Source organism: Asterias amurensis, chromosome 21 (genome assembly GCF_032118995.1).
Source record: "Asterias amurensis chromosome 21, ASM3211899v1".
NCBI lineage: Eukaryota > Metazoa > Echinodermata > Asteroidea > Forcipulatida > Asteriidae > Asterias > Asterias amurensis.
In genome coordinates, this window is record NC_092668.1 from 14,854,707 (window position 1) to 14,882,585 (window position 27,879).

At 37.4% G+C, this 27,879-nt stretch overlaps 1 protein-coding gene and 2 long non-coding RNA genes across 5 annotated transcripts; all 3 read right to left on the reverse strand.

The window, feature by feature from the left end:
* Nucleotides 1–23: 23 nt before the first annotated feature.
* On the reverse strand, nucleotides 24–5,564 carry LOC139953291 (uncharacterized). Its single transcript, XR_011787960.1, has 3 exons — nucleotides 5,480–5,564; nucleotides 4,177–4,303; nucleotides 24–1,803 (listed from the first exon to the last, which is right to left on the reverse strand). It is a non-coding gene; the product is annotated as an uncharacterized lncRNA (long non-coding RNA).
* A 1,497-nt stretch (nucleotides 5,565–7,061) lies between these two features.
* LOC139953271 (uncharacterized) lies at nucleotides 7,062–13,226 on the reverse strand. The gene is made up of 3 exons (XR_011787957.1): nucleotides 13,093–13,226; nucleotides 7,847–7,889; nucleotides 7,062–7,585 (listed from the first exon to the last, which is right to left on the reverse strand). It is a non-coding gene; the product is annotated as an uncharacterized lncRNA (long non-coding RNA).
* A 469-nt stretch (nucleotides 13,227–13,695) lies between these two features.
* On the reverse strand, nucleotides 13,696–27,697 carry LOC139952966 (protein transport protein Sec31A-like). 3 transcript variants are annotated; one of them, XM_071952314.1, is made up of 20 exons: nucleotides 27,382–27,697; nucleotides 26,497–26,709; nucleotides 25,707–25,860; nucleotides 25,039–25,176; nucleotides 24,666–24,806; nucleotides 24,220–24,362; nucleotides 23,684–23,963; nucleotides 23,157–23,285; nucleotides 22,763–22,972; nucleotides 22,159–22,395; nucleotides 21,714–21,852; nucleotides 20,789–20,967; nucleotides 20,271–20,397; nucleotides 19,755–19,903; nucleotides 19,077–19,388; nucleotides 18,288–18,806; nucleotides 17,594–17,731; nucleotides 16,772–16,882; nucleotides 16,078–16,149; nucleotides 13,696–15,805 (listed from the first exon to the last, which is right to left on the reverse strand). In XM_071952314.1, exons 2-20 carry the CDS (start codon nucleotides 26,697–26,699, stop codon nucleotides 15,626–15,628), a joined length of 3,561 nt encoding a protein of 1,186 aa, XP_071808415.1. In that variant the 5' UTR covers nucleotides 26,700–26,709; nucleotides 27,382–27,697; the 3' UTR covers nucleotides 13,696–15,625. The 3 variants fall into 3 exon arrangements, with proteins under 3 accessions (XP_071808415.1, XP_071808412.1, XP_071808414.1); XM_071952311.1 differs by having other exon boundaries at nucleotides 17,516–17,731; XM_071952313.1 differs by having other exon boundaries at nucleotides 17,516–17,731; nucleotides 18,288–18,803; nucleotides 27,382–27,696.
* Nucleotides 27,698–27,879: the final 182 nt, after the last annotated feature.

The window sequence follows — 27,879 nt, forward strand, 5'->3', positions numbered from 1 at the left end:
TTGAAAATTAGTGGACTTTTGATTTTTTAAAATCGTCTGAAACGCACGCTCGTTAATTTTTGTCATTTTCCATTAAAAAAAATCAAAAATTGTAAAACTTTACAAAATTCACCACTAAATTTTTTTTTTTGGTATTTCATTTTCTTAAAATCGCCTGAAACGCATGCTCGTTAATTTTTATTTGAACTTTTTTTTTTTGCCTAAAAAAACTCTAAAAATAAGTGAAAATGACAAAAATTGAGCGTCAAAACCTTCCAAACACCCTTAAAACAGTGCGGGATACACTCCAGAGTTACTCCAGAGTGTCAAATTAACATTCTACATGAAATACTCATTCTGGTGACAAAAATGTTCACAGGAAAATGTCTATTACAATAAATAATTGCTTATAACTCTAAAACGGCACTTAGCATAAATTGTACATGTAGTTACTACATACTCTTCTATACAACAATTTATATGCACAGAACACACGTTCGTGACTTCTACCCTTTAAACTTCTTATTTTTTAGGATAACAGAAAGTACGCTCCGCTTAACTGTTAATTCCGAAGCTGTCGTATTTGATAAGCTTGTTTAAAAGGCCCATTTTACACAAAATAACATTGATAACAAGTGTGAGTATCAAACAACAGTATGAGGAAATTAGTCTGGTACCTACATTAATAATGTGTGTTGTACAAATAGTAAGAGACAGGGAGCCATACTTCAAAGACTGTTGCTTAAAATTGTATGGAAGCTTACAAAGACCATCTGCATGCCAAGTTTCCAAGTTAAATACATCAAAGAAATAAAAGAAAATTAGATAACTCTGTATTTTGGGATTCTCATTGATTTATGGTATCTGGTTTTCAAGATAAAATGGTGGAAAGATACAATACATTAATTTCAGTACTAAGCATAAAACTTTATGGAAATGCAGATGTTCACTCTAAGTTTCCATACATTTGCATTCTGTTTAAAACAAAAGCCCTGCTCGGCTCGTACTATGTTTTGCAGATAAATATCATCACGTGTGATACAAATACAACCAAATAACCACATATAAAAGCCAAACTAGGTATTTAAAACATGTTTCAACTCTTTTTGACTTATGTAAAAGTTATGTAAAACATCGAGTGCATGATTTTTCACTCTTTGCCTTGTATTAAGTAAAAAGTGTTTAGTCGTAGCTAGTAGCCCCTTACTTTCTGTGTTTCATTGATTCACGCCTGATGCTTCATTCTTGTAAGGGCAAGGCAGCTTTTTCTCAGTAAAACGCAAGAGTGTGAGGGAAAACTGAATAATTACAAGAACATTTTAATGGGCACCAAGGCAATGACCAAGACCGAATGCATGGCGACATTTGTGGCGTAAATTTTCTCTGCAAAGTATCAGGCCTGATGATTCGAAAGGAACTACAAAATGTACACGACAATATTCAGCCAAGTTTTTACTTCATAACAAAAACAACAAGAGGACTGTACGTGGTAAAGATCTGTTTACGCAGAACACTTTACTTTGAGTTAAATTCGCTGTTGAAATAAATATCAACTTTGTTTATCAAGTTGTAAACGGTAAAGACTGATGTCTGAGTGGTTTTATAAGAGTCCATGTAAACAGATCTTTTTACAATAATTAAAACTCACTAAGTGAGACGTACCTTAGTATCTTAGTATTGAATGAATCACAAAATTGAAGAGAATTAGCTTGAGACGGTGAGAAGATGATGTATTTGAAATCATGAAGAGGTAACATCTCACAGGCTCTCATCAGTCAAGCTGGCGCATCTTTCATACCAATGCTTGTCATCATCTTGAGTGTTCTATAAACAAAAATACAACATTAATGCATGAATTACATGTCAAGAGGAAAACATTTGCACAAGTAATTCAATTTGTAGAAGTGGCTGATGATTGGTGGTGGATCCATATTGGAAAAAAAGTGTTGTACATCCCACGGGGTAATCATATTGGGGACGGGTCTAGAAATTGGTGTGCATCTCGAGAAGAAAACCTTTTATTATCCTGTTTAAGTGAGTCTGGGTTCGGGAGTCATGACACCTGTATCCAGAAGCAAGACATTTAACCACTGCTGCGCCCTTCAGATAGAACGTAAAGCTGTATGTCTAATGTGTTGTTATAACAACTATCAACTTATTTAAAAGACCCCAGTACATAATTATCGCAAAGAAAAGGGGGCTCGACGCGGTGTGTCTGGCAGTGTCATTATCTTCAATTGTGAAGGCTGCATTAGAAAGGAAGAAGAAGAAAGCCATGTTCCTGAATGGCAGACAAGGGGGTGCATGATTTGGGTTGATACAGGTCTACTTCAAGTACAAGAGGTAAAATATTGGGGTGGGTCCTGAATGGCAGACCAAGGGGTGCGGGTGCATGTTTTGGGTTGATACAGACTTCTAGTAGAACAGGTAAAATGTTGGGGGTGGGTCCTGAATGGCAGACGGGGGATGCATGTTCTGGGTTGATACAGACTTCAAGTAGAAGGGGGTAACATGTTGGGGTGGGGCCTGACTGACAGTCAAGGGGGTGCATGTTTCTGGTTGATACAGACTTCTAGTAGAAGGGATAACATGTTAGGGGTGGGTCCTGAATGGCAGACAAGGGGTATGCATGTTCTGGGTTAATACAGATTTCAAGTAGAAGGGGGTAACATGTTGGGGGTGGGGCCTGACTGACAGTCAAGAGGGTGCATGTTTCTGGTTGATACAGATTTGAAATAGAAAGAGGTAACTTGTTGGGGCGGGTCCTGAATGGCAGACAAGGGGATGCAAGTTTTGGGTTGATACAGATTTGAAGTAGAAGGGGTAACATGTTGGGGGTGGGTCCTAAATGGCAGACAAGGGGATGCATGTTTCTGGTTGATACAGATTTGAAGTAGAAGGGCTAACATGTTGGGGGGTGGGTCCTGAATGGCAGACAAGGGGGTGCATGTTCTGGGTTGATACAGACTCCAAGTAGATGGGTTAACATATTGGGGGTGGGTCTTGAATGACAGATGAGTGGGGTGCCTGACTGAAATTAATACAGATATGAAGTAAAATGGGTTAAATATTGGGGGGGGGGGCTGCCTGAAATATTTGAAACAAAGTGTTGGTCCAAAGTCCAGAAAGGCAGATGAGCTAGGTGCATGTTTGGGATTGATACAAAAAGCACTTTGTGTGTGGCCCCAAGCCTACAACATGGGTGCAGTCAGGAAATCCGACTCTCTTTGAACATTTAAGAAGTGTATCAAACATTCTCTATACCCTTAATATGCTGCGTTCTTGACGTAGTGGCGCTGTATAAATGCCCTATATGTATGTATGTATGTATGCAGGATTGATACCTGGGTCTAATTTCATTGAGCTGATTTTCTAAGCACAACAAATAGAAGAAAAAAAACATTCTGCTGGAGCAAAATAAGTTTCCATTCCATCCCAAATACCTTGTTTATTTGCTTAGCAGAAAACTGAACAAGCATCTCTGACTGGTGATCTTGCTAATTTTTGCTTAGCACAAAAATGAATCCTATTTTTAAAAGCAGCTTGGTGAATTAGGGTCCACATTGTGTTGGATCTATGTTGGCATAAGGAGGGAGGCATGTTCGGGAAAATTGAAAAAGGAGTGTGTGGTCCTACTTTGTGGGTTGTTCCACCTTATAGCATAAAAGAGGGATGCATTTTTTTGAGTGCAGTGGGTTGGGTGTAGATGGGTCCTCTGTTGAGGAGAAACCCTTCAAGTGTGCCTAGAAAGGAGGAGGCATCTGGGAAGACACATTCCAGAGAGGATGGATGCAGTAGGGATTGATACAGGTTTGGGTGGGTCCACATTGTGGGCAGGGCTGGTTCAAGTGAGCAGAAAAGATGGCATGCATTAATACTTTTGGATTGATGTAAACAGGTCAACATTGGGGCGGATCTAACTATGCAGAGAGGACGGATGCATGGTTTTGATTGATGTTGTAGTAGATTTAGGCCTAGGCCGGTCCCTGGGGTGGAACTACACAAAAGCACTTTCAGTATCTTTGATAATAGCAGATTATCGGGGGATGGTTTTTGCTGCAAGTCTGACACAGAGGAATACTCAGGGAGCTTCAAATAGGTCAATTAATTAAGTGAGGCTGATGGGGAGAGGAGAATGGGGGCAAAAAACAATGTTTAACAGTAAATTCATGAAAAAACTACTTTTCTGAAACTCACCGTCATGTTTCAGGAGTTAAGACGTGGTCCAAACTGATGATTCTTCATCCATGTGAATCCTTGAATGGTTTTTATGATTAATGAGGATTCATTCCACAGTTGAGTCCAGAAACCAAAACTCACACATCTAGAGAAAAAAAAGATGCAATAAAATATTAAGCACCTAAGATATATGTGAATTTATACATATTATGGGATGTTCATTTTAGTGCAGATGGTGCAGTGTTTTCATTGTACTATGGGAAGTCATGGTGCGGGGGGGGGGGGGGGGGGGAGGGGGTGCGGGGGGGGGGACTGATCAAACGATTGATTGCAATACTTGGTTGTCAGTAGTAATAAATGTCAAGTTCCTTAAAACTACTTCCATTACATCAGGGATGAAGACAGTGGATGGTAGCAGCTTTCTTACAGTCAGGGTAAAAACAAGTATTGTTCTTTAAAAAGTGTTGTTTAGGCCTATCTGGTGCCCATTTTTCTGAATTGTTGGCTCAGATTTTCTTTGCTTTCATTTTTATTATCTATGCTTTTCCCACAAAATATGTAGATTCAAAGAGATACACATTTTTCATATGAGGTTTCGTATGTCAATTTGGTTGGTGTATACGAGTTGGTTTGTGTATGGGTGTATTTTGTACAAGTTGGTTTGTGTAAATCATACTGCTAAGAAAAATATTCATTGTGCAATGGTAATAAAAATTTAAAATAGTTAAAAACTAAAGCAAAAACAATCAAATTAAATATGCACTCTGCTGAGTCTGACTGAAACACTGCCCTTTAAGTTATACTCTTATTTGCCAAAGGGCATGTAGGGCCAATATTCAAAGGGAATCCAGAGTACTAAATTTGTGATTGGCAAGTGAAGCAACCCCACCCCAAACATAAAAGAGAGGTATAGATAATAAGATAGCAATAGCGCACAAACTTATTTATAATTTATTGACAACTGAACTAGCCACAGTGGCACTGAGTTAGCCTCCTTCTCAAGTTCTCCCTTGCGTTTGCCTCCTACCTCAATGAAAATACTGATTGCAATGGCACTGGCAGTAACGAGTTTGGGCTGCAAACAACGCACGTTACTCATTAAGTGATCATGTAATGTTGATTGTGACTTGTGTTGTTACGGTTGTGCTGTACACACTGGGACTCCCGTGGTGGGAGCAGAGTCGCACGACAGTTTCCTCAAAAGTCGCCAGAGTAAAACGTCTAGCAAATCTTCCTTTTTAAATAACATATTCTTATAAAGAGATGTACATTATGTTATGCACTTTGTTATTTATATACACAATTCTGGATAAAAACTTACCTTTACATGAGCTGTTTTGAAGCGAAAACATTTGATTTTGAAGACGATGTTGACGACGTGTGAGCAGACGACATTTTGCTTTTTGTGTGGAGGGGAGGCTGAATGCGCATGTGCATATCTGTGGATGACACAAATGAAAGGGCGACCTCTATCTTCTAAGTCAATAACGCATTATTCCGTCAGTCTGAAACTAGTAGGGAAACCCCCGCGACTATAATTAATTCCATGGAATGTGGTTTTCGTTGTTTTTATAAAGAAGACTTGTGATGAAAATGTGGATCAAGGGACATCTAATAATACAGATAGATAATTACGGGGGGTAGGGTGGGGGGGGGGGGCTGACATCTCACTTCAAAACAAATCCTGCCCCTATAGTAAGCATAAGTTTTTGCTGGAAGTCTACCTCCCATGCATACTTGCATAAGGGGGGGGGGGGGGGGGGGGGCGTGATTAATTGTGTACGTGATCCGTCTTTGCGCATGAGCAGTTAGAAGGAGGTATAAACAGGGAAGATGCACACTGTCAAAATTTATATGTCGTCTGCTAATTTTCGTGTCCTACAAACTCCAAAATGCTTTCACTGAAAACGCTTTTTGATCACTGTTTGTTCATGATAATATTGAGCATTGGCTTGTGTTTTCTCCATTTTTATAATAGCAAAACAAAATCTGCTTAGCAAAGAGCAAAAGGTGAGTGGCAACAGTGTAAACTTTATAGAGCTTATGCTGGTTACCTGGGCCAAATTTCACAGAACTACTGCTTTCTAAGCAGATTAATTACGACCAAAGCAACTATTGTCTTTTATTCATTGTTTTGATTATGCCAACCCAAGGGTCCAATATAATAGAGCCGTTTATTAAGTAGAAAATATTACTTAAAAATGTTCTGCTACAAGCAAAAAGGAGCAAGATACATTTTGACATCCTATTTTGGACGGTATTATCATAGATGTTTTGTGCTAAGCTACTTTTTGTGCTCACAAACAGCTATATTATGAAAGTGGGCCCCATAAAGACACTGGACACCTTTGGTAATTATTGTCAGACCAGTGTTCTCACTTGGTGTATCTCAACGTTGTATTTTGCATTAAATAATAAACATGTGAACATTTTGGCTCAATATTGGTCTTCGAAGTTGCGAGAGAATAAAGAAACACCCTTGTCGCACTGGTTATGTGCTTTTATATGCCTTGAATTCGAGACCTCAGCTGAGACCTCTTAATTCAAGTGCAAATTTTCCACTTTCTCAAAAACTATGTTACTTATAAGAGGGAGCCAGTTGTCACAATGTTTTATAGTACTATCAACAGCTATAAGTTGTGCTAACAATAATAATTTCGCGCAATTACCAATAGTATCCAGTGCTTTTAAGCATTACCATAATAAAACGAGCTCTCCTTATTATTGTCAAATCGTCATGAGACGGTTTTATTGTTTATCTGACAGAGTACTCCTATAATAAATTTGATTACCGAGACACTGTTGTTTTGATAGATGCTAACCATTTTATTAAAAACTCATTCTGTAAACACAAAAATATATATTACACAATCTATATACTTAAATCAAAACTTTGAGCACTTTTGTGCAATAGGAAAATTTCATAAAACTTTCAATCTCATAATAACATTCAGGGATGAGGGTCATCAACTTGAGCTGGACTTATTTTATAAGCCTTTTCGAAGGATGGCGGACGTGAGTACACTGTTTGGTTTTGGGGTGTATACATACAATACCCAAACCTTATAGTTTTGTTTTATTGTGTCCGTAAAAACAGTCTTAACTCACACAAAAGTCTGAAATTTCTTATCAATTCCTGTGTACACAACTTACACATGGTTTCAGATAATATTATAGCAACTGAAATTTGTGTAATGAGCCGAAATATCTCTTCAAGAATTTTGTTTCCAACAACTTCAATATATTTTGAATAATAATTGTGTAACATTTCTTCAAACGATGGCTATCTGTTTTTCATTTGCATTGATAGCTTTCCATAGTTTTCCAACTCGTTTGGCAACAACTGAGGCTGGTCATAGTGAGTCTCCATGACTACGGTAATGATCCAACTCGAATTCCAGTTCCTCGATGTATGTCCACTAGCATCCTAGAAAACAAAACGAGAAAAGACACCACTGAGTTTATAAATCAACAAAACGTTACAAGGGCCATTATATGCACGCATATTTACAATTAAGCGAAAAGTTATTTATTTTCTTTATTCTCTTTTTTGGTATTTGGTTGCATTATCCCTCGTGCTTTGTATCCTTTGGAAAAGGCTCTCTCCAAATATTATATTTTATTATTATTATTATTATTAGTTTTAACTGTAACAAAGGGCACAAATAATAATAAGTTATTTACCAACCTGTAAAGGGACGGGACAAACTTATGATAAGTTGTTCACAAACCTGTAAAGAGAAGATACAAAATTAGTAAGTTATTTACAAACCTGTAAAGAGAAGGGGAAAAATTAATAAATTATTTACAAATCTGTACGGAGAAGGGGAAAAATAATAAGTTATTTACAAACCTGTACAGAGAAGGGGAAAAATTAAGAAGTTATTTACAAATCTGTACGGAGAAGGGGAAAAATAATAAGTTATTTACAAACCTGTACAGAGAAGGGAAAAATTAATAAGTTATTTACAAACCTGTACAGAGAAGGGAAAATTAATAAGTTATTTACAAACCTGTACAGAGAAGGGGAAAAATTAATAAGTTATTTACAAACCTGTACAGAGAAGGGGGAAAATTAATAAGTTATTTACAAACCTGTACAGAGAAGGGAAAAAATTAATAAGTTATTTACAAACCTGTACAGAGAAGGGAAAAAATTAATAAGTTATTTACAAACCTGTACAGAGAAGGGGAAAAATTAATAAGTTATTTACAAACCTGTACAGAGAAGGGGAAAAATTAATAAGTTATATACAAATCTGTACGGAGAAGGAGAAAAAATAATAAGTTATTTACAAACCTGTACAGAGAAGGGGAAAAATTAATAAGTTATTTACAAACCTGTACAGAGAAGGGGAAAATTAATAAGTTATTTACAAACCTGTACAGAGAAGGGGAAAAATTAATAAGTTATTTACAAACCTGTACAGAGAAGGGGAAAAATTAATAAATTATTTACAAATCTGTACGGAGAAGGGGAAAAATAATAAGTTATTTACAAACCTGTACAGAGAAGGGGAAAAATTAATAAGGTATTTACAAACCTGTACAGAGAAGGGGAAAAATTGATAAGTTATTTACAACCCTGTACAGAGAAGGGGAAAAATTAATAAGTTATTTACAAACCTGTAGAGAGGTGGAAAAATTAATTAGTTATTTACAAACCTGTACAGAGAAGGGAAAAATTAATAAGTTATTTACAAACCTGTACAGAGAAGGGGAAAAATTAATAAGTTATTTACAAACCTGTACAGAGAAGGGAAAAAAATAATAAGTTATTTACAAACCTGTACAGAGAAGGGGAAAAATTAATAAGTTATTAACAAACCTGTACAGAGAAGGGGAAAAATTAATAAGTTATATACAAATCTGTACGGAGAAGGAGAAAAAATAATAAGTTATTTACAAACCTGTACAGAGAAGGGGAAAAATTAATAAGTTATTTACAAACCTGTACAGAGAAGGGGAAAATTAATAAGTTATTTACAAACCTGTACAGAGAAGGGGAAAAATTAATAAGTTATTTACAAACCTGTACAGAGAAGGGGAAAAATAAGTTATATACAAATCTGTACGGAGAAGGGGAAAAATTAATAAGGTATTTACAAACCTGTACAGAGAAGGGGAAAAATTGATAAGTTATTTACAAACCTGTACAGAGAAGGGGAAAAATAATAAGTTATTTACAAACCTGTACAGAGAAGGGGAAAAATTAATAAAGTATTTACAAACCTGTACAGAGAAGGGGAAAAATTAATAAGTTATTTACAAACCTGTACAGAGAAGGGGAAAAATTAATAAGTTATATACAAATCTGTACGGAGAAGGGGAAAAATTAAGAAGTTATTTACAAATCTGTACGGAGAAGGGGAAAAATAATAAGTTATTTACAAACCTGTACAGAGAAGGGAAAAATTAATAAGTTATTTACAAACCTGTACAGAGAAGGGAAAAAATTAATAAGTTATTTACAAACCTGTACAGAGAAGGGGAAAAATTAATAAGTTATTTACCAACCTGTACAGAGAAGGGGGAAAATTAATAAGTTATTTACAAATCTGTACGGAGAAGGGGAAAAATAATAAGTTATTTACAAACCTGTACAGAGAAGGGAAAAAATTAATAAGTTATTTACAAACCTGTACAGAGAAGAGAAAATTAATAATTTATTTACAAATCTGTACGGAGAAGGGGAAAAATAATAAGTTATTTACAAACCTGTACAGAGAGGGGGAAAAATTAATAAGTTATATACAAATCTGTACAGAGAAGGGGAAAAATAATAAGTTATTTACAAACCTGTACAGAGAAGGGGGAAAATTAATAAGTTATTTACAAACCTGTACGGAGAAGGAGAAAAACTAATAAGTTATTTACAAACCTGTACGGAGAAGGGGAAAAATAATAAGTTATTTACAAACCTGTACAGAGGGGGGAAAAATTAATAAGTTATTTACAAACCTGTAGAGAGGTGGAAAAATTAATAAGTTATTTACAAACCTGTACAGAGAAGGGAAAAATTAATAAGTTATTTACAAACCTGTACAGAGAAGGGGAAAAATTAATAAGTTATTTACAAACCTGTACAGAGAAGGGAAAAAATTAATAAGTTATTTACAAACCTGTACAGAGAAGGGGAAAAATTAATAAGTTATTTACAAACCTGTACAGAGAAGGGGAAAAATTAATAAGTTATATACAAATCTGTACGGAGAAGGAGAAAAAATAATAAGTTATTTACAAACCTGTACAGAGAAGGGGAAACATTAATAAGTTATTTACAAACCTGTACAGAGAAGGGGAAAATTAATAAGTTATTTACAAACCTGTACAGAGAAGGGGAAAAATTAATAAGTTATTTACAAACCTGTACAGAGAAGGAGAAAAATAAGTTATATACAAATCTGTACGGAGAAGGGGAAAAATTAATAAGGTATTTACAAACCTGTACAGAGAAGGGGAAAAATTGATAAGTTATTTACAAACCTGTACAGAGAAGGGGAAAATTAATAAGTTATTTACAAACCTGTACAGAGAAGGGGAAAAATTAATAAGTTATTTACAAACCTGTACAGAGAAGGGGAAAATTAATAAGTTATTTACAAACCTGTACAGAGAAGGGGGAAAATTAGTAAGTTATTTTCAAACCTGCACGGAGAAGGGGAAAAATAATAAGTTATTTACAAACCTGTACAGAGAAGGGGAAAAATTAATAAGTTATTTACAAACCTGTACAGAGAAGGGGAAAAATTAATAAGTTATTTACAAACCTGTACAGAGAAGGGGAAAAATTAATAAGTTATATACAAATCTGTACGGAGAAGGGGAAAAATTAAGAAGTTATTTACAAATCTGTACGGAGAAGGGGAAAAATAATAAGTTATTTACAAACCTGTACAGAGAAGGGAAAAATTAATAAGTTATTTACAAACCTGTACAGAGAAGGGAAAAAATTAATAAGTTATTTACAAACCTGTACAGAGAAGGGGAAAAATTAATAAGTTATTTACCAACCTGTACAGAGAAGGGAGAAAATTAATAAGTTATTTACAAATCTGTACGGAGAAGGGGAAAAATAATAAGTTATTTACAAACCTGTACAGAGAAGGGAAAAAATTAATAAGTTATTTACAAACCTGTACAGAGAAGGGGAAAAATTAATAAGTTATTTACAAATCTGTACGGAGAAGGGGAAAATAATAAGTTATTTACAAACCTGTACAGAGAGGGGGAAAAATTAATAAGTTATATACAAATCTGTACGGAGAAGGGGAAAAATAATAAGTTATTTACAAACCTGTACAGAGAAGGGGGAAAATAATAAGTTATTTACAAACCTGTACAGAGAAGGGGAAAAATTAATAAGTTATTAACAAACCTGTACAGAGAAGGGGAAAAATTAATACGTTATTTACAAACATGTAAAGAGAAGGGACAAAATTATGATAAGTTATTTACAAACCTGTACAGAGAAGGGGAAAAATTAATAAGTTATTTACAAACCTGTACAGAGAAGGGGAAAAACTAATAAGTTATTTACAAACCTGTAAACAGAAGCGACAAAAATAATAAGTTATTTACAAACCTGTACAGAGAAGGGGAAAAATAATAAGTTATTTACAAATCTGTACGGAGAAGGGGAAAAATAATAAGTTATTTACAAACCTGTACAGAGAAGGGAAAAATTAATACGTTATTTACAAACCTGTACAGAGAAGGGGAAAAATTAATAAGTTATATACAAATCTGTACGGAGAAGGGGAAAAATAATAAGTTATTTACAAACCTGTACAGAGAAGGGGGAAAATTAATAAGTTATTTACAAACCTGTACAGAGAAGGGGAAAAATTAATAAGTTATTTACAAACCTGTACAGAGAAGGGGAAAAATTAATAAGTTATTTACAAATCTGTACAGAGAAGGGGAAAAATTAATAAGTTATTTACAAACCTGTACAGAGAAGGGGAAAAATTAATAAGTTATTTACAAACCTGTACAGAGAAGGGGAAAAATTAGTAAGTTATTTACCAACCTGTACAGAGAAGGGGGAAAATTAATAAGTTATTTACAAACCTGTACAGAGAAGGGGAAAAATTAATAAGTTATTAAAACCTGTAAAGAGAAAAGACAGAATTAGTAAGTTATTTACAAACCTGTACAGAGAAGGGGAAAATTAAAGTTATTTACAAACCTGTAAAGAAAAGAGACAAAAATAATAAGTTATTTACAAACCTGTACAGAGAAGGGGAAAAATTAATAAGTTATTTACAAACCTGTACAGAGAAGGGGAAAAATAATAAGTTATTTACAAACCTGTACAGAGAAGGGGAAAAATTAATAAGTTATTTTCAAACCTGTACAGAGAAGGGGAAAAATTAATAAGTTATTTACAAACCTGTACAGAGAAGGGGAAAAATTAATAAGTTATTTACAAACCTGTAAAGAGAATGAAAAAAAAAATAAGTTATTAACAAACCTGTACAGAGAAGGAAACAAATTAATTAGTTTTTTTCAAACCGGTAAAGAGAAGGGACAAAATTATGATAAGTTATTTACAAACCGGTAAAGAGAAGGGACAAAATTATGATAAGTTATTTACAAACCGGTAAAGAGAAGGGACAAAATTATGATAAGTTAACTACAAACCTGTAAAGAGAAGGGGAAAAAACTGGTTAATAAACTTGCAAAAATACCTTATAAGTTGATTACAAACCTGTACAGAGAAGGGGAAAATAATAAGTTATTTACACATTGTGCAGTTTTGGGCGTTTCAAAATGGCGTCCGTGGTGAATTCAATGAACGCACTCACGTGTGTCCAGTCAGCGGCTGTACGGTGATCATGCGGTCTGAGGCCCACATTGCAAACACGCAAACATAAAACATAAACGTATCAGGAAATGCATATTCTCAATATATAACCATATAAAACATACCTTAGTATCTGCGGCCAGCCTCTGTCGAACAGCCACATTTACATGAATCCTATGGATGGGCTTGAAGGAGACATTTTGCCTGAAGTTTACAGACTAAAGAATTTCAACCAAGATCCAAAATTTCCCTCTTTTACCTTACCTACCTATAACTGAACTACAGAGGGCGCAATCCATTAAAAATAATTAAAAACGGGTGGCACTTGAGTCACACACCAAAACAAACAAACTTTATTTTCATGACTTTTGTGATAATATTTATGGGCAGTTTCCTGAGTAAGTCATGAAAACATTTTAACTTTAAAAAAACCTTAATTTGTTTAGTTTGAAGCCTAAATTTAATGTACCAATTTGAAATAAGACGTCTTACAAGTCACAATGTCAAATTAATTTTCTTATTGCGTGTTCAACTTCTCCTTGCTCAAGCTGTTGTTTATAAAAAGAAAAAGCAGGACTTACTTAACCTCATGTGTTTTTCCATTTTGGAAATTGTCAGAGAAAAAAAAAGAAAGAAAGACAATGCTTGGCTGGGCACATTTAATGAGAAAAACAAACCGGCCTAAAATCAGGGGTAATTTATATTTTGAGTAACTCTCAAGTTGAAACTTGTTTCCAAGTACATGTAGTTATTTTATTATCATTAGCAACCTTCACAGTCAATAAAATGTTTGTCTGACAAATTACAATTATATCATAAAAAACAAACTGCTTTAATGTCCACACTTTCATTACAATCCATTTTAGGAATATCTTTTATTTCCACGGATACCACAGATAAATTTGCCTTTTGTTTTACTCTATGCTTTTTGTACACATATTTACATTTTATGATGTCGGACAAAAAACCATAAAACGTTTTAGTGTCCCATAGAATCATGATAGACATTGAGAATGCATTTATGTTTGCACTTGTTCAAAAGTAAACAGTTTGAATGCAAGTTCTTATTTGATTTACCATTAAAAACACAGTTATTGACAAACATTAAGAACATGAAATCAATAATTATTAATTTTTACGCCAAGTTTCTTTGAAGTGTGTCACTTTGGAAGAGAGGGGTTAAACGAACAAGTATTTGGGTAAGAACTTGGCAGTTTAGGTTTTCACAGTATAAGCTTTTACAGTTCTTGGTTACCATGACAATTTGAATCGTTAAAAAGGTTACACATAAATGAGACATAAACAAAAGGCAACAACAACAACATTCCATCCAAATTTATAGGCAAGTAAAACAAGACGCTTATTTAAAAATAAAACTTTTGGACCCTATTCTATGCTTGCACGTTTTTAACAATGGACAATGTGGTTGACTAAACACTAACAAGCTTCACTGAAAATTTGATTAACTTCTTTTTCCTTCAAAGGTGAACATTTGTTCTGAATAAAGTTGAAGCGGTTTACTGAACATTAAATAAACAGAAAATCCCCCAGAGGTGGATACCGATCATGACAATGTCGAGGAACATTCATCACTGAACCAAGGAAGTGATCCGCTTAAAAATACAAAAAAATTAATAAATAAATAAATCAAAAAGCACAGACATTGGTGTTTAAAAGTACGCCAACTTTCTTTCCTTTACGTAAACAATTTTGAGTTTATCTTCGCTAGCATAGAAAAAAGACTTGAAGCAAAATTGCTGTGTGCTTTATAAATATTTATTCTCCTTTAATGAAGTCTAGTAACAAATTCAAATGGATTCATTTCATACTTTCCTTTTTACAATTAACAGTGATTTGAAGTTTATTTGCAATTTATTTATTTCTCTAACATTATGTTTTCAGCACCTTTGGCAAATTGTTACTGAACTTCAAAGGTATGCATTGTTCTTGACTTGGAGAAACCATCTCTACCCATCTCAGACCTAGATTTTATATAATAACCAGATAAATATATTTGTATGATATCAAAGTGTTCATTATTTAACCTTCCAGACCTTAGAGGCACTTTTAACCTCAACGTCAGTGAGTGATTTACTAGGATTCTGCCACTTTTACAAAACCCGTTGCTATACAATATAGCTCAACATCCAAACTGTTGGTTTGCTTGATTCCATATCATGCATAATCATGTCAGTGGTGTGGACCTCAGTTCAACAGAATCAAACAAAACATTCAGTTGATGGGTGTGGGGCATTTTGGGTAAAAGCAACAGTGTTTTTCAAAGCTTTTTTTCATTTTTCCATTAAAAAAAGCTAAGGCATATAGAATGGAAGAATTGCAACAGAGAATGTACGAATTTGACACCAAAAACACTAAAAGATAGTTACGTTAAAAAATATTTGGCTCTTAACAGGGACTTTACAATAAGCTTACAATATACTGACCAATCAAACCTTTAAGATTGGATCACATGGTCGAAATCAACCAAATCGGCTGACGTATTTAATGAGGTTTTCTGGTGATAAACCAATCAGAAAAGATCACATGATCCTCAGTAACCAATCAGGTTCATCTATCGATTAAAGTTCCCATGTGATCATGTCACATGGTATGCTTGAACCAATTGGAATCAGTCACATGGTACAAATAGACCAATGATCATACTCTAAGTTGAACAGCAACCTGAAGTAGGACTTTAAGACCCGGCATGAAGGTGCTGATCTCAGAGAAGTAGACGCTGGAGACGAGACGTTTGTGAACGGAGAGACCCGTCTGGTAATCATAGGTTAGGATGCCTTGGGCAATCTCATGAAGACCACTTAAGATCATTGGTGATAACTGAAAAATGGAAAAACCAAAACCAAAACTTGAATCAATTGTTAAGACCCAAATTCCAGAATGCCGGCTTATTGCAACAGGCTTGACCGACTAAGCTAAGACCGTCTAAGCTGGCTATAACTGACTGGTCTTAGACCGCTGACTTTGACTGTTTTATTGCAACCCGCCCCAGAGCATGAATCTGGTGCTCTTATCCATTTGGCCGTGACACGCCACTTGTTATTACTCCAGTAGCATCCACTTCTATTATTATGTTTGCAAATTTCACTCACCATTCCTTCTCGTAGTTTGTCGTAGAGAATTCCCAACTTCTTAATAACGTCTTCCAGTTTTCGCTTCATTTGCTGCAATAAAAATAATTGAAAATTAATTTTCTATGGGAAACTTTTGAAGGGGGTCTAAGGCCAAGACCAGAGGGCAACAGAGGTCATAGCCTCTAGTGTTGTTGTACATTACAGGTCTGGAATTTCATCTTTGAGAGGGCAAGGCCATTTTCATTTTGCAAAGGGCAATTTCATTTGGAAAACTAATAGAGTATGGTAACTTTTGAAGGGGCACCATGACAAAGCCAAAGACCAGGGCAACATAAGTCATGGCCTTCATGTAACTACAGTCATGCAGTGCAAGTAGCTTTTTAAGGCTCCCTTCCCAGCTAAAACAGCTCCAAGTATTGCCATCAACTCCAGGGGAGGCCTAGCACCAGCTCCTGGCTGGAAGAGACCCAGAGGCCGCCCTCGATCATCCTGGGCCCAACAACTTGGCCAGCCTAGCGAAATCGACCACATGTGGCATGAGGTGTAGGACGTGTACACAGGAGATCGGCGCGACGGACCCTTGCTGTCTCTGCGGTTGATTGATTTATTGGTTTCATTAGCAGAAAATACCCGGTACTAATGATAATGGATCAGCCAGCTTGGTTTTTATTTGATTGATAGAAAGGTTAGGGTTACTGGCCCTTATACATACCGGATTACTACCAGCTGCTTCTTTACATCGTTTAACCAGAGCATCGTAAGTCTCAACCAAATACTGGTGCTCGGCAGGAATGGGTGCTTTAGGCGTTTCTGGCTCTGGAGCCTAAGGAAGACAAATTCAGTTTGACAAAAATATACATTTAGCTCTCGTTAGAGAAGATCGCTGGGACTGGCCAAATGACCTTTTATAACAGGAGTATTGTTATAAGAGGACAGCAAAAAAAAGAAACACTAAGCAGAAATGAGATTCAGGACTTGAGAATGTACTCTTTATAAGCAGAATCTCTTTATAACAGTGCTCTATAACAGTGCTTTATAACTAGGGTTGACTATACATATTTTTTTGATACATACTCAAACAGGGAGGCAAAAACTATTTTTTGGGGTGAACGTTACATGGGATCAGGCATACCATTAACAGTTTGAGTGTTTTTATGTTACAGAGTGACGAATGATCCTTGTACCCGTAAACGAACCAAGAGGGGGTTAGTGTGTTTAAGAACGCTGTACCTTTCATTATCTTGTGCGACCATGCTTCAGGAAAGGAGGACACAAAGAGTCAGGCCCAGAATGAATATTAGTATTTGTTACAGTTAGGGAACACCCAGACCATCCAAGATTAGCAAGCTGAGAGTTAAATAAGGGAGGATTATTGACCACTTGACGCAATATGATCTTGTTGAACCTAAGCGATAATTAGCATTAAAGATTACCATGATGTTAGTGAAAATATTACCTTTGCGAATTGAGCAATTTGTGCGGATGGAAGTGGGTTACCCATAGGCTGGTTATACATGCTGTTATTAGCATATACCTGCTGATTAGGGACCATGGCTGGGTTGTATACCCCTGGGTTACTGGGTACCGCTGAGGGCGATTCGGGTGGAGTCTCCTGCACTGATCCTATAATAGGTGCCATGATGGGTTCAGGGGCAACGTAACTTTTCTGTTCCTGTCAAAATGAAAAAATTTGGGAAAACATGTTACAGACAACACAGCTTGGTTTAATAACTAGCGAAAGGTGAAAACACTAGTCCCAAAAATCTGCGAGCTAGTCAAACATGGGCGGTCTAGTTTAATTTGTCTTTTAGGTAGCCTGGTGAGCTAGTCAAAACCAGGCTCCTAACAGATAAACCAGCAGCCTAGTAAAACTTGTCTTTAAAGTAACCGAGCAGGTTAGTAGAACTTGGCTCCTAGATAGCTCAGCATGATCTCTTCCCGAAAGATAAAATTAAGTGAACAGCCACACAGACTTAACCCGACTGCATCTCATGAACTAGATTTGGACTAGACCAATATGACCCAGGGGCTTGGACTCAGACTCAACATTGCATCTGCGCAGTTTCGTCCAGTCTGTTCATTAGTTTAGCATTTTTTATGCCCATTCATTGGATGCCAGTAATCGAAAAATGAATCAACAGTGTATCTGAAAAAAAGTGGACTTCCCTTGGACACAAGAAGATCTCACATATTTGCTGGAAAATCTCGTTAAAAAAAGAATAACTTACCTTTGGTTTGATTAATGGAGGATCGTTCCAAGCTCCAACAACTGCCTTAGGTTTCAATGAAGCGGGGACAGGGGTTGCCATGTTGGGCTGGTACCCTGTTGGGGCTGCTGGTGGTGCACTCGTTGGCTGTTGCCGTTGTGGGTAACCAGCTAACCCCTGTGGTGCTGCGGGTGAGGTTGTCTTGTAATCTGCCGGGTTATAGACACTGGGGTTGGGAAACTGATCTCTCTGCTGCTGCATTAGCTGCTCCTGTGTGGGTTCATGGTGGTAATACTGTTGCATACCGGCTTGTTGGTAGTCTGGATACCGACGCGGACCAGAGAGGTTAGCGTTGAGGTTACCACCGCTAGAATTACGTTGTCTGCCTGAGGCGTCGCCGGCAGCTGCCTTGGGTTGAACTGGTTGTTGAGTGGGTTGGTTGTAATTGTAATTGGTCGTCTGAGGTGTGGCACTAACTTGGGATGTATAGTACTGACTACTGGAGACAGTCGTTGTTTTGAATGAGTTAGAGACATTCTGCTGGGTTGATCAAAGAACAACGAAAAAGAGAAAGTGAAAAATCACTTAATGAAAACCTTGCAACAATTAATCAAGTCGAGGCAATACACCATCTCAAGCCTGCCCAGTGATCTTGGTACAGATGACTCGGTCCAGCAAGAACGCAGCTCTTAAGCTCTTCAGCATTGGACAGTGCTCAAAGTGCAAGACAGCCCTACTGTAAACAACAGTTAAAACCATAAAACTGAGTGCCCTAACATTTGATAAAACTTCTGAAGAAGGGTGACTTACCCTACTGAACGGAGATCTCTGAGGTTGTTCTGCCGTTGACTGCCTTGTGGGTGCCACTCCAAGCGTACTCTTCTGAACAACTACACCAGACGCCATTCCCTGCGCTCGGTACAGTCGATCTCTCAACTCCTGTATCTTAGGCTGATTCGAATCCCCGAGGTACCCCGTTGCGGAGGACATGTTCCCCTGAGCGGCGAGCAGCTCAGCGTAGCTGGTGAGCTTCTCAGCTAGAATTGGAGAGGTTACCTCTGTCCCGTTGCCTGTCTTTAGTTGCAAGGCCTTTCTCAGGATCATCACCTTCTCAACAAGATCCTTAAAGACAGAAGTGGGGAGTTTGTTAAACCAGCCTGCTAGCATGTAAAAAACTAAGCAACATTAAACCCAATGAACATGTACACCTTTGTTATTGTCCCATGTTGTTGTCCCACCTTATCTAACAATAAAATATTGTGTCCCGCTTTTTTTTCCGTTTGTAAAATTTCATAGACTGCAGCACCTAAAATGACCATTACAAGACATTGATTTGCAGTTGATCATACAGCAGTGTACTTTTTTCTCTTTTCTTTCCTGTATGTGTTCAATTAAAGTGTGGCAACTCTTCACCAATTCTGGGCCGATATTATTTTGCTAAATGAAAGAAAAGGGAGCAGATATATTTGGAGGACTAGACATTTTTACCTGTAGGTTAAGAGGTGAGTTTGCCCCATGCATCATCTTAGCCCAGCAAGCAACAAGTCTATCTACATTCCCTGAGCAGATATAGCACAAACAAGCTTCAGCAGAGAGATCAGTGTCATCTTGGGACTCCAGTCGACCTCCGAGAGTGTCTGAATCGGAGACAAGAACAACATTATGATTTTGTGAACTTTGAGAATGAAAACTTCATCAGTCCAGGTCTGAGGTCATCGGACAGCATGCAGTTTGTTCCTGGACTGGCCTTGCCACTTTATGGTGCTAGGGCCTTTTCTAACACTGCCCCCTACCTCTAGAACTCTTTGCCTAAACCCTACCTCTAGAACTCTTTGCCTAAATATATAAGAGACTCACACAACATTTCAAATTACCAAAACTCTCTTAAAGCACATCTTTTCAGATTGGCCTATAAACACATTTCAGAATTCTTTGATTGACTTATTCCGGCGCCTTCAAATGCCCTGAAAATGCTGTATTATTACAATGTCTTGAGAAACTCACCACATAACGTTGAGAAATCTTTGACCGATGCATAGGTAAGCAACGCTGTCAGTGTTTCCTTCCAGTTCTCAAGATCACAACAATCCACAATGTCCGATAGATCCTTCGTTACAATTGATGATATCAACTGAAGGAAAACATAGGAAAGTATCAAGAATTAGCATCAAAGAAAACCTATCAACAGCTTAAGAGGGATGATTGGATAAAAATTGAAAGATCAGGAACTTAAATATTAAAAAAAAATAAAAAATATTTGAGTATTGCTGCAATCATGCATAGATGGTGGCTTGTTTGTAATGACCAGCGTTCTCCTGGAACAGTGAAATAACTGGTAGACTAGTAAAACGACAAGCTAAATGGTCCTGCTGGTCACTGAAAAACTTATGAGCAAATCTTTCAAAACTAAAGTGCTCATTTATAATTTCAATTGGTAATAAGACTGTAGGTACTGTCAGTTTAAGCCACTTGCGAGAAGCGCACATCTAGTAAGAGGGTTAACCTTGTTTTCTGTAACCTACCCTTGAGATATTACTCTTGGTCTTCTTGAAGTATTTTCGTTGTGTTCTGGCAAGAAGTTCTGGCCCTCCAGCAATAGCTAATAAGATGGCGTCTGCCATTCGGTCGTTATGGAGACACATCTCAACAGCTGCCTCAAAGTTTCCTGTAAGAACGGCTTGACTTATAAGACCCTCAGTATCTGAAACAGAAATAGCAAATTAGGAATAAAGAAGCATATTAAGCTGGTTTAACACCAATGAGTGATACATACTGTACAGGGCTTGGTTTAACACCAATGAGTGGTACATACTGTACAGGGCTTGGTTTAACACCAATGAGTGATACATACTGTACAGGGCTTGGTTTAACACCAATGAGTGATACATACTGTACAGGGCTTGGTTTAACACCAATGAGTGATACATACTGTACAGGGCTTGGTTTAACACCAATGAGTGATACATACTGTACAGGGCTTGGTTTAACACCAATGAGTGATACATACTGTACAGGGCTTGGTTTAACACCAATGAGTGATACATACTGTACAGGGCTTGGTTTAACACCAATGAGTGATACATACTGTACAGGGCTTGGTTTAACACCAATGAGTGATACATACTGTACAGGGCTTGGAATTAATGGTGGACCACAAGCCCGTGGCCAGTGATTTTAGCATCGGGCCAGTAAACTTACGACTGTACAAGTCTGATGGATTTGAATAATAACAACATCACTGCAGTTTTAATTTAAACTGATCAATTCAAACATCTTTCAATGCCGGTGATTATTACCCAAAATGAGATAAATATTCTCCGAGTGCTTGTTCCAAAAACAGCTCAAATGTGAAACTGCTTGATTGAGTGATTGATTGATTGATTGATTGATTGATTGATTGATTGATTGATTGATTGATTGATTGATCTATGGCCTCATAAACCTCACCTTCTTTCTTGGATATAGTGAAAGGAGATGCAGCTCTTGGCTCTTCATCTATTTGGTTTTCAACCTCCACAGGTCCACCAGCCGCTATGGCATCAAACGCTGCTGCTCCATCGGAGTCTCCTGTCATGTCACTTGGTGTCTAAATTAAACATCGGGATGAAACAGGTATAAGTGAAATCTTCTCAAGGATTGTTTCAGGTTGTCCTTTGAATCTAAAAATGCAACAAAAGTCACAGACTTTCCACATTCATAGTATGGATCACAGTTTAGGATTACAAATCTTACTTTGACCAATTTAGGTCAAGTGGAGGTTTGTAAAAGCTTGCAGCTGTTTCAGTTCCATCTTGGCATTTTGGTACACGCCACTGACTTGCAGTTACTACGGGTGATTAGTTGAATTTCAGTGCACAGTTAAATCAAAGTTGTTTTTTAAAAGTTCACTGACCTTTGACCCTACTGCAGGTGACCCAGTCCCGCTCCCTAGTGTGGCCTCTGACCCCGAGAACCCTACATCAAGATTCTCCATCCTCTCGGCTAATTCCTCGGCATCCACCGCTCCCGGCATCCCATTGGTCAATCCGGTAGGTGCTCCTGTTGCTAGAGCAACCTTCCTGGCAAGCTCGTCTGAATCAAAGCCAAGGAGGGAGACGAAATGTGGGCGTGGTTCCTTCTCAAAGCTCGCCTGAAATAAAAGAACAAATTAGCATTTGATTATTGAAAACTTCACCAGAGCAGGGTTTGAACCAATGACCTCAGGTTTACTGTGCCAGTGCTCAACCATCCGAGCTATCTAGCCCTCTGTTGTCAGTCTCCGTAATTTCTTAATATCTTTGTCACCCCTGAACAAAACATATAGACCAAATAGGGAGACCGCTTAAACACAGGGCTAGATAGCTCAGTTGGTGGAGTGAGGCTTGTTAATCCAGAGGAAGTTGGTTCAAATCCTGTAATAGTTATTATTATTTTTTTTTTAATCTGTGACCTTCAGAATAACGTGCCGGTGCTCTACCACCTGAGCTATCTATGATTATCTGCAATTGTTTACTTACCTTCATGAATTTCCATATTTGTGACTCCATACTGTCTTTTGCCATGGCAACCTTCGTATTGCAGAAGTCAACAAACTTCCCGTTGGTCAAAGACTCCTCCAGGGCGTTGGAGCGATTGACAAGCTCTGTTTCCGTGACGACCTGGCTGATGTAAACACGACTCGCAGGTTGCTGTTTGGAGACCTCGAAGGACACAAGTTTCCCACCAAACTGAAAAACGAATATAAATCATTTGAGCACATTTTCTAGAAGCACAAGCCATTTAACTGTCATGTATGAATAACTCCCCACCTCCCCCCACCCAAAACCAACCCAAAAACATAAATTTTGTCTTTGAATTTCATCTCACAATTTTCCCCAAAAATTTAAATAATAGAATCTAGTAGTCCCTTACCCCAAACGTTGCTCCTACAGGTCGTCTTAGCCACTTTGGAGGTTTCTTCAAGACTTGGGGTTCAGCTGATTGTTGGGATGATTGCTGAGGTTGGTTGAAACCAGCAGTGTCAGGAAAGGAAGATGCAAGCTAAATGTACAAAGAAAAACAACAGTAAATACTCAAGAAAACATTCCTGTGACAAGTAATATTAATAACAAAGATCCGAAAGTACCAAGACATGGCTAAATTTGGGGAGTGGAAGTGAAAGTAGTACACTTGGCACCATTCCGAAATCACTGGAGAAACATCTAGATGAAATAGGGACAAATGTGAGGATAGATCTGTAGCAGAGAGCGGCGCTTTTGGGAACAGCAAGGATTCTGAGAATGACCCTGAAAGATCTAGGCTAAGGGTTGTAGCACGAATCGAGGAGTTACCGGCACAAAGAGAAATGTATCATTCTTTGCTGTGATACGATAAAATATAAAGCAGATTGAAGCACGAAAACAGGAATATTTTTGGCTATTTTAAGGAGATGAACTAACCTTGTCAGCTTGGCGTTGCTGCAATTGCTCGTCCCCCTTTCCCCCGCCCATCAAGGAGTAAAACGTCACATGACCATCAAATGAGGAGCTAGCGATGACTGCCGGGTTGCGTGGACACCATTGTACGTCAAAGCTCCACTGAGATGAGGTGGGTAGCTCATAAACAACCTCACCTCCCGGGACTGAGCTGTTGGGGTTCCAGCAGAGGATACGGTTGTCTTTACCACAACTCAGCAGAAGATCTGGATCCTGGCGACACCAGGCAATGGAGAGTACTCCCCTGGAAAATCAACAGCGACAGTGATTAAAAAACTTTCACAATACTGGTGCTTCAAGTTGGAATTTTCTCGTGTACAGTTTTTTAAAATCGTTAACCACTTTTACACATGTTTTTGGTTTAGCCCGTTTCTTTTTGACGATGTTACTCTCCAAAAATTCTACCTGGTGCTTCAAAACTTAATCCCATTGAGCAGTACCAGAATATAAATAATGCAAAAATATCATACATGTAGACACACCCACAAATATCAACCTACCTTTGATGATTTTCAAGAACCTTTAGGGGGGATGTAGCGAATCTAAGATCCCAAATCTGAACAACTGGTGAATGGTCATCTTCAGAGGCTAGTGCCATCTGTGTTGCAACGTCTGGGTGCCAGGCTACTGCTTTACATTGAATCTAAAAGAATGATAAAATGTATGAATGATCAAGAGTTAGATGAAAGACCATCAAACTTCTGGGTGCCAGGCTACTGCTGCATATTGAATACAAGTCAACACAACAAGGAACACATGACTGAACTCTGAGTTCCAGGCTACTTGAATTTAATCTGGACAAAACAGGGTACACTTGGTTGCATTTTGGTGGTCGTACCCAATAACTGGTTCGGTTCAATTTGCCATCGGTTAATCAGTGGCCAATAACCAAACAGTTATTGAATACGGCGGCCGCACCCCTGTATACAAAACCCAAAACCCTTACCCTCTTGCTGTGATCAGTAACTTTGATGATTGGTTCATTCTTGCGCAGATCCCATACCACACAGCGCCCTCCAGGGTTCGTTGATGCCAGGATGTATTGAACCTGGCGATTCCAAGCCACACAACTGATCTCATCTGTTGGCTGTGAATCAGTTAAAAACAAATTAATGCTTGGAAAATGTTTAAAAAAATTATGTTGTCCTTAAAGGAACTACTAAAATAATAATAATAATAAAACAAACAAACGCAAAGGAGCCAATGAAGAAAACAATAAATAAAAAGCTAAGAAAATATAGGAATATATAAAAAAAAAACAAGAAGTAAAAGGTCCTTAAAAAACCCTATTAAGAGTCATGCTTTGAACAATTACTCACCACTGATTTGGCACCTGGGGTCATGGGTGTGGTCAAGTTATTCAAATCCCAAATATAGATTTCTGATTCGCTGGCTCCTGACGCTAAGAGGTTTGGCTGGAATGGGTTGAGGTCAAGGGCTTTCACCGAGCCTGTATGCTGAACAAAATAAAAGGAATGGTCATAGATTAGTAAAGATACAATATTTTACAGCCACCTGTGAGAGTTTCATCTTAATTCAGTGCCTACTTGTTGAGAAAACAACAAATTGTCACAGTTTTTTCATCAAGAGAGTTGAATTCAGCCACAATCAACAAGGAGACAGCAGGCAATCACATTATTGGGCCACAGTATTCACAAACAGACACCTCATAATTTGAATCTTCAAAACCCATCTTGAAGTTTAAAAACAAAGGAAATTTGGCATTGGATTTCAAATTCTTCATTAACGATTAACATAAAGTCAATTTTGATCTCCAAAACTCATCTTGAGGTGATTTATTTTTATTAAAACTTGTTTTACATTCTAAAATGATTTTTAGCTAAGAGGGCATTTCAGACGGAATAATGAATTTATCATCTTCATAACAAGCATACCAACCCAAGCCCATATAAGTGTAACATCCCCTAAAGTCTCCAAGTTCAATCAATTTGAACCTAGACTGGATCTGTCTGTGCATCTTCCTTACCTTTTCTATAACTGAGATAGAGGCCTCTTCGTTGTTTAAAAGCTTTGCCGCATCGTAGATATGAATCGCTCCACTGTCTGTGCCTCCAACAATAATGCCACTCGGCTTTGTCTCGTTCCCCATGCCATAGTTTCCCCATACGACTTTATGGAATCTATCAACGATAACAATCAAAAAGGTTAACCAAGAAGTAACTTGCAAATTACAGTTTTAAAAATGTGGTTCTGGATATACCTTCCTGGTTCTTTGAGTAAATGCACTTCAAATAAGGTTTCTTTATAATAATAATTAATTATAGGGAATATAGTGTTCACATTCGTCACTCAGTGACGCCCTAACATTATTACCCCTCGTTACTGGGCCATTTGTTAAATTTCTTATACCATCTCAGCTCCCTGGGGAGTATACAGCCTGTGCAACAAATATGCGCTACTCGGCAAAATCAATCACAAGAACCATCTGTGCCCTCTAAGGTACCCATTTACCCCTGGGTGGAGAGAAGCAATTATAGTTAGAAGTGTCCTGCTCAAGGACACAAAGGTCTTTACCGTGATTTGAACCCACACCCTGATGAATAAGCGACCTGCATAGAGCTGCTTGAGGACAAGAATTTGCAAAGCACAACAAAACAATGCTTACCAGAACAATGTTACCAGCTAAAATACAATGTCATATACAATTTGTGACTGGTATCCTGCTCATTTCTGCTTAGTAAACAATTTTCTTTCCAAGCAGCTCTATGAAACTTGGCTGTTAGTGTTAATCCTATTACATTACAAAGACAACAAACCTGTGTTCAGTTTTGAGGGTAGATTTTAACTGCATATCAACCGATGCATCGGCTAGATCCAAGGCGTAGATCTCAAGCGCGGCACTGGTACTGAAGGTAGCATCTAGCTGTTGGGCTGCAGTCCCAGCAGCAACATAGACGGGGTACTGCTGAGCAGGACTCCATGCTATGTTAGCAGTCCTGCTAATCTCTTTAACTTTCATCGTGTACTTCCTAGTGATTTTAATAAATTAAATAAGCACAAATATTGAAGCTAATAATAAATGTTTCGCACGTAATTGTGTGACCTTTAAATTAATAGTACACAACAGTAAACTCAACAGCTTTTGTCGTCATTTTCTCTGGTTTTTGTCAGTCACAGATGACTGTAAATCTATTCTAAAGTAAAAATGTAAACATGCAATTTGAAAAATATATAATAAACTGCTTCTACTAGTACTCATCAAGAGGTTCTGCTTCTGGTTTGTTACTGCTTAATCTCCTAGGATGGGATGTTTTGATTAATAACAATCATGGCTATCTTTAAATATAGAAAATAAACTGCCCTGCCCCCCCCCCCCCCCAAGTAAGAAAGATTTCCTTGCTTGACCTTCCTTGAGGTCGAGTTGACAAAAATTACAATCAATGACAATTGTGACAATAAAATAGATTTTGGAGCAGTTTTTTGGCACTCCCTGCTTTTTTGGGGAGACCTGGGTTCTACAATCTCATTTGCTTTCATTCATAGAATTTCCGAATACCGCCCTGTATAAACTAATGGATAAAATCAATCCAACCGGCATTAGCCATGAACACACACGGAGTCGGCTCCCGGTTAAAACAGCATTGAAATTACGTTGCAAAAAATGACTTCATAAATTTCCAACAAAACCTTAACATACTCACCCTTCAAAACCACCCTCTATCCAATAATTCTATCCTACTGATAAATTATATACTACCAGTAAGTGTTGAAGTCCCTAAATTGACACAGTGAGTTACAAGGTTGATCCTAAAAAGCCGAAAAATCAACGATTTTGCCGGCATTCGTGTCCTGTCAACTACATCAACGTGGCATACACGACATACCCACAATTCATTACGATCTGCGGTTTGCGCATGCGTGTGACACGTGGAGGAAATTATTAAAGACGAAATAGGTCAAAAGTTTTGTTTATTTTTGTATAATATTATCAACAATCGGCACTTTTTGTTAGTTCTTCTCCAATATTTGTGACCCAGTTCAACAGCAATATTTAAGGATTTTGGGTTGATAATTAAAAAAAGCAATGTTGTTTGTTTGCGACAAATTCTTATGAGAGTGTTTTATTATCATGGATGTAGAAATATACTGTTTTTCGGAAAGTGCCGATTTCAAGAGGTTTAAAAAAAAGCAAAACAAAA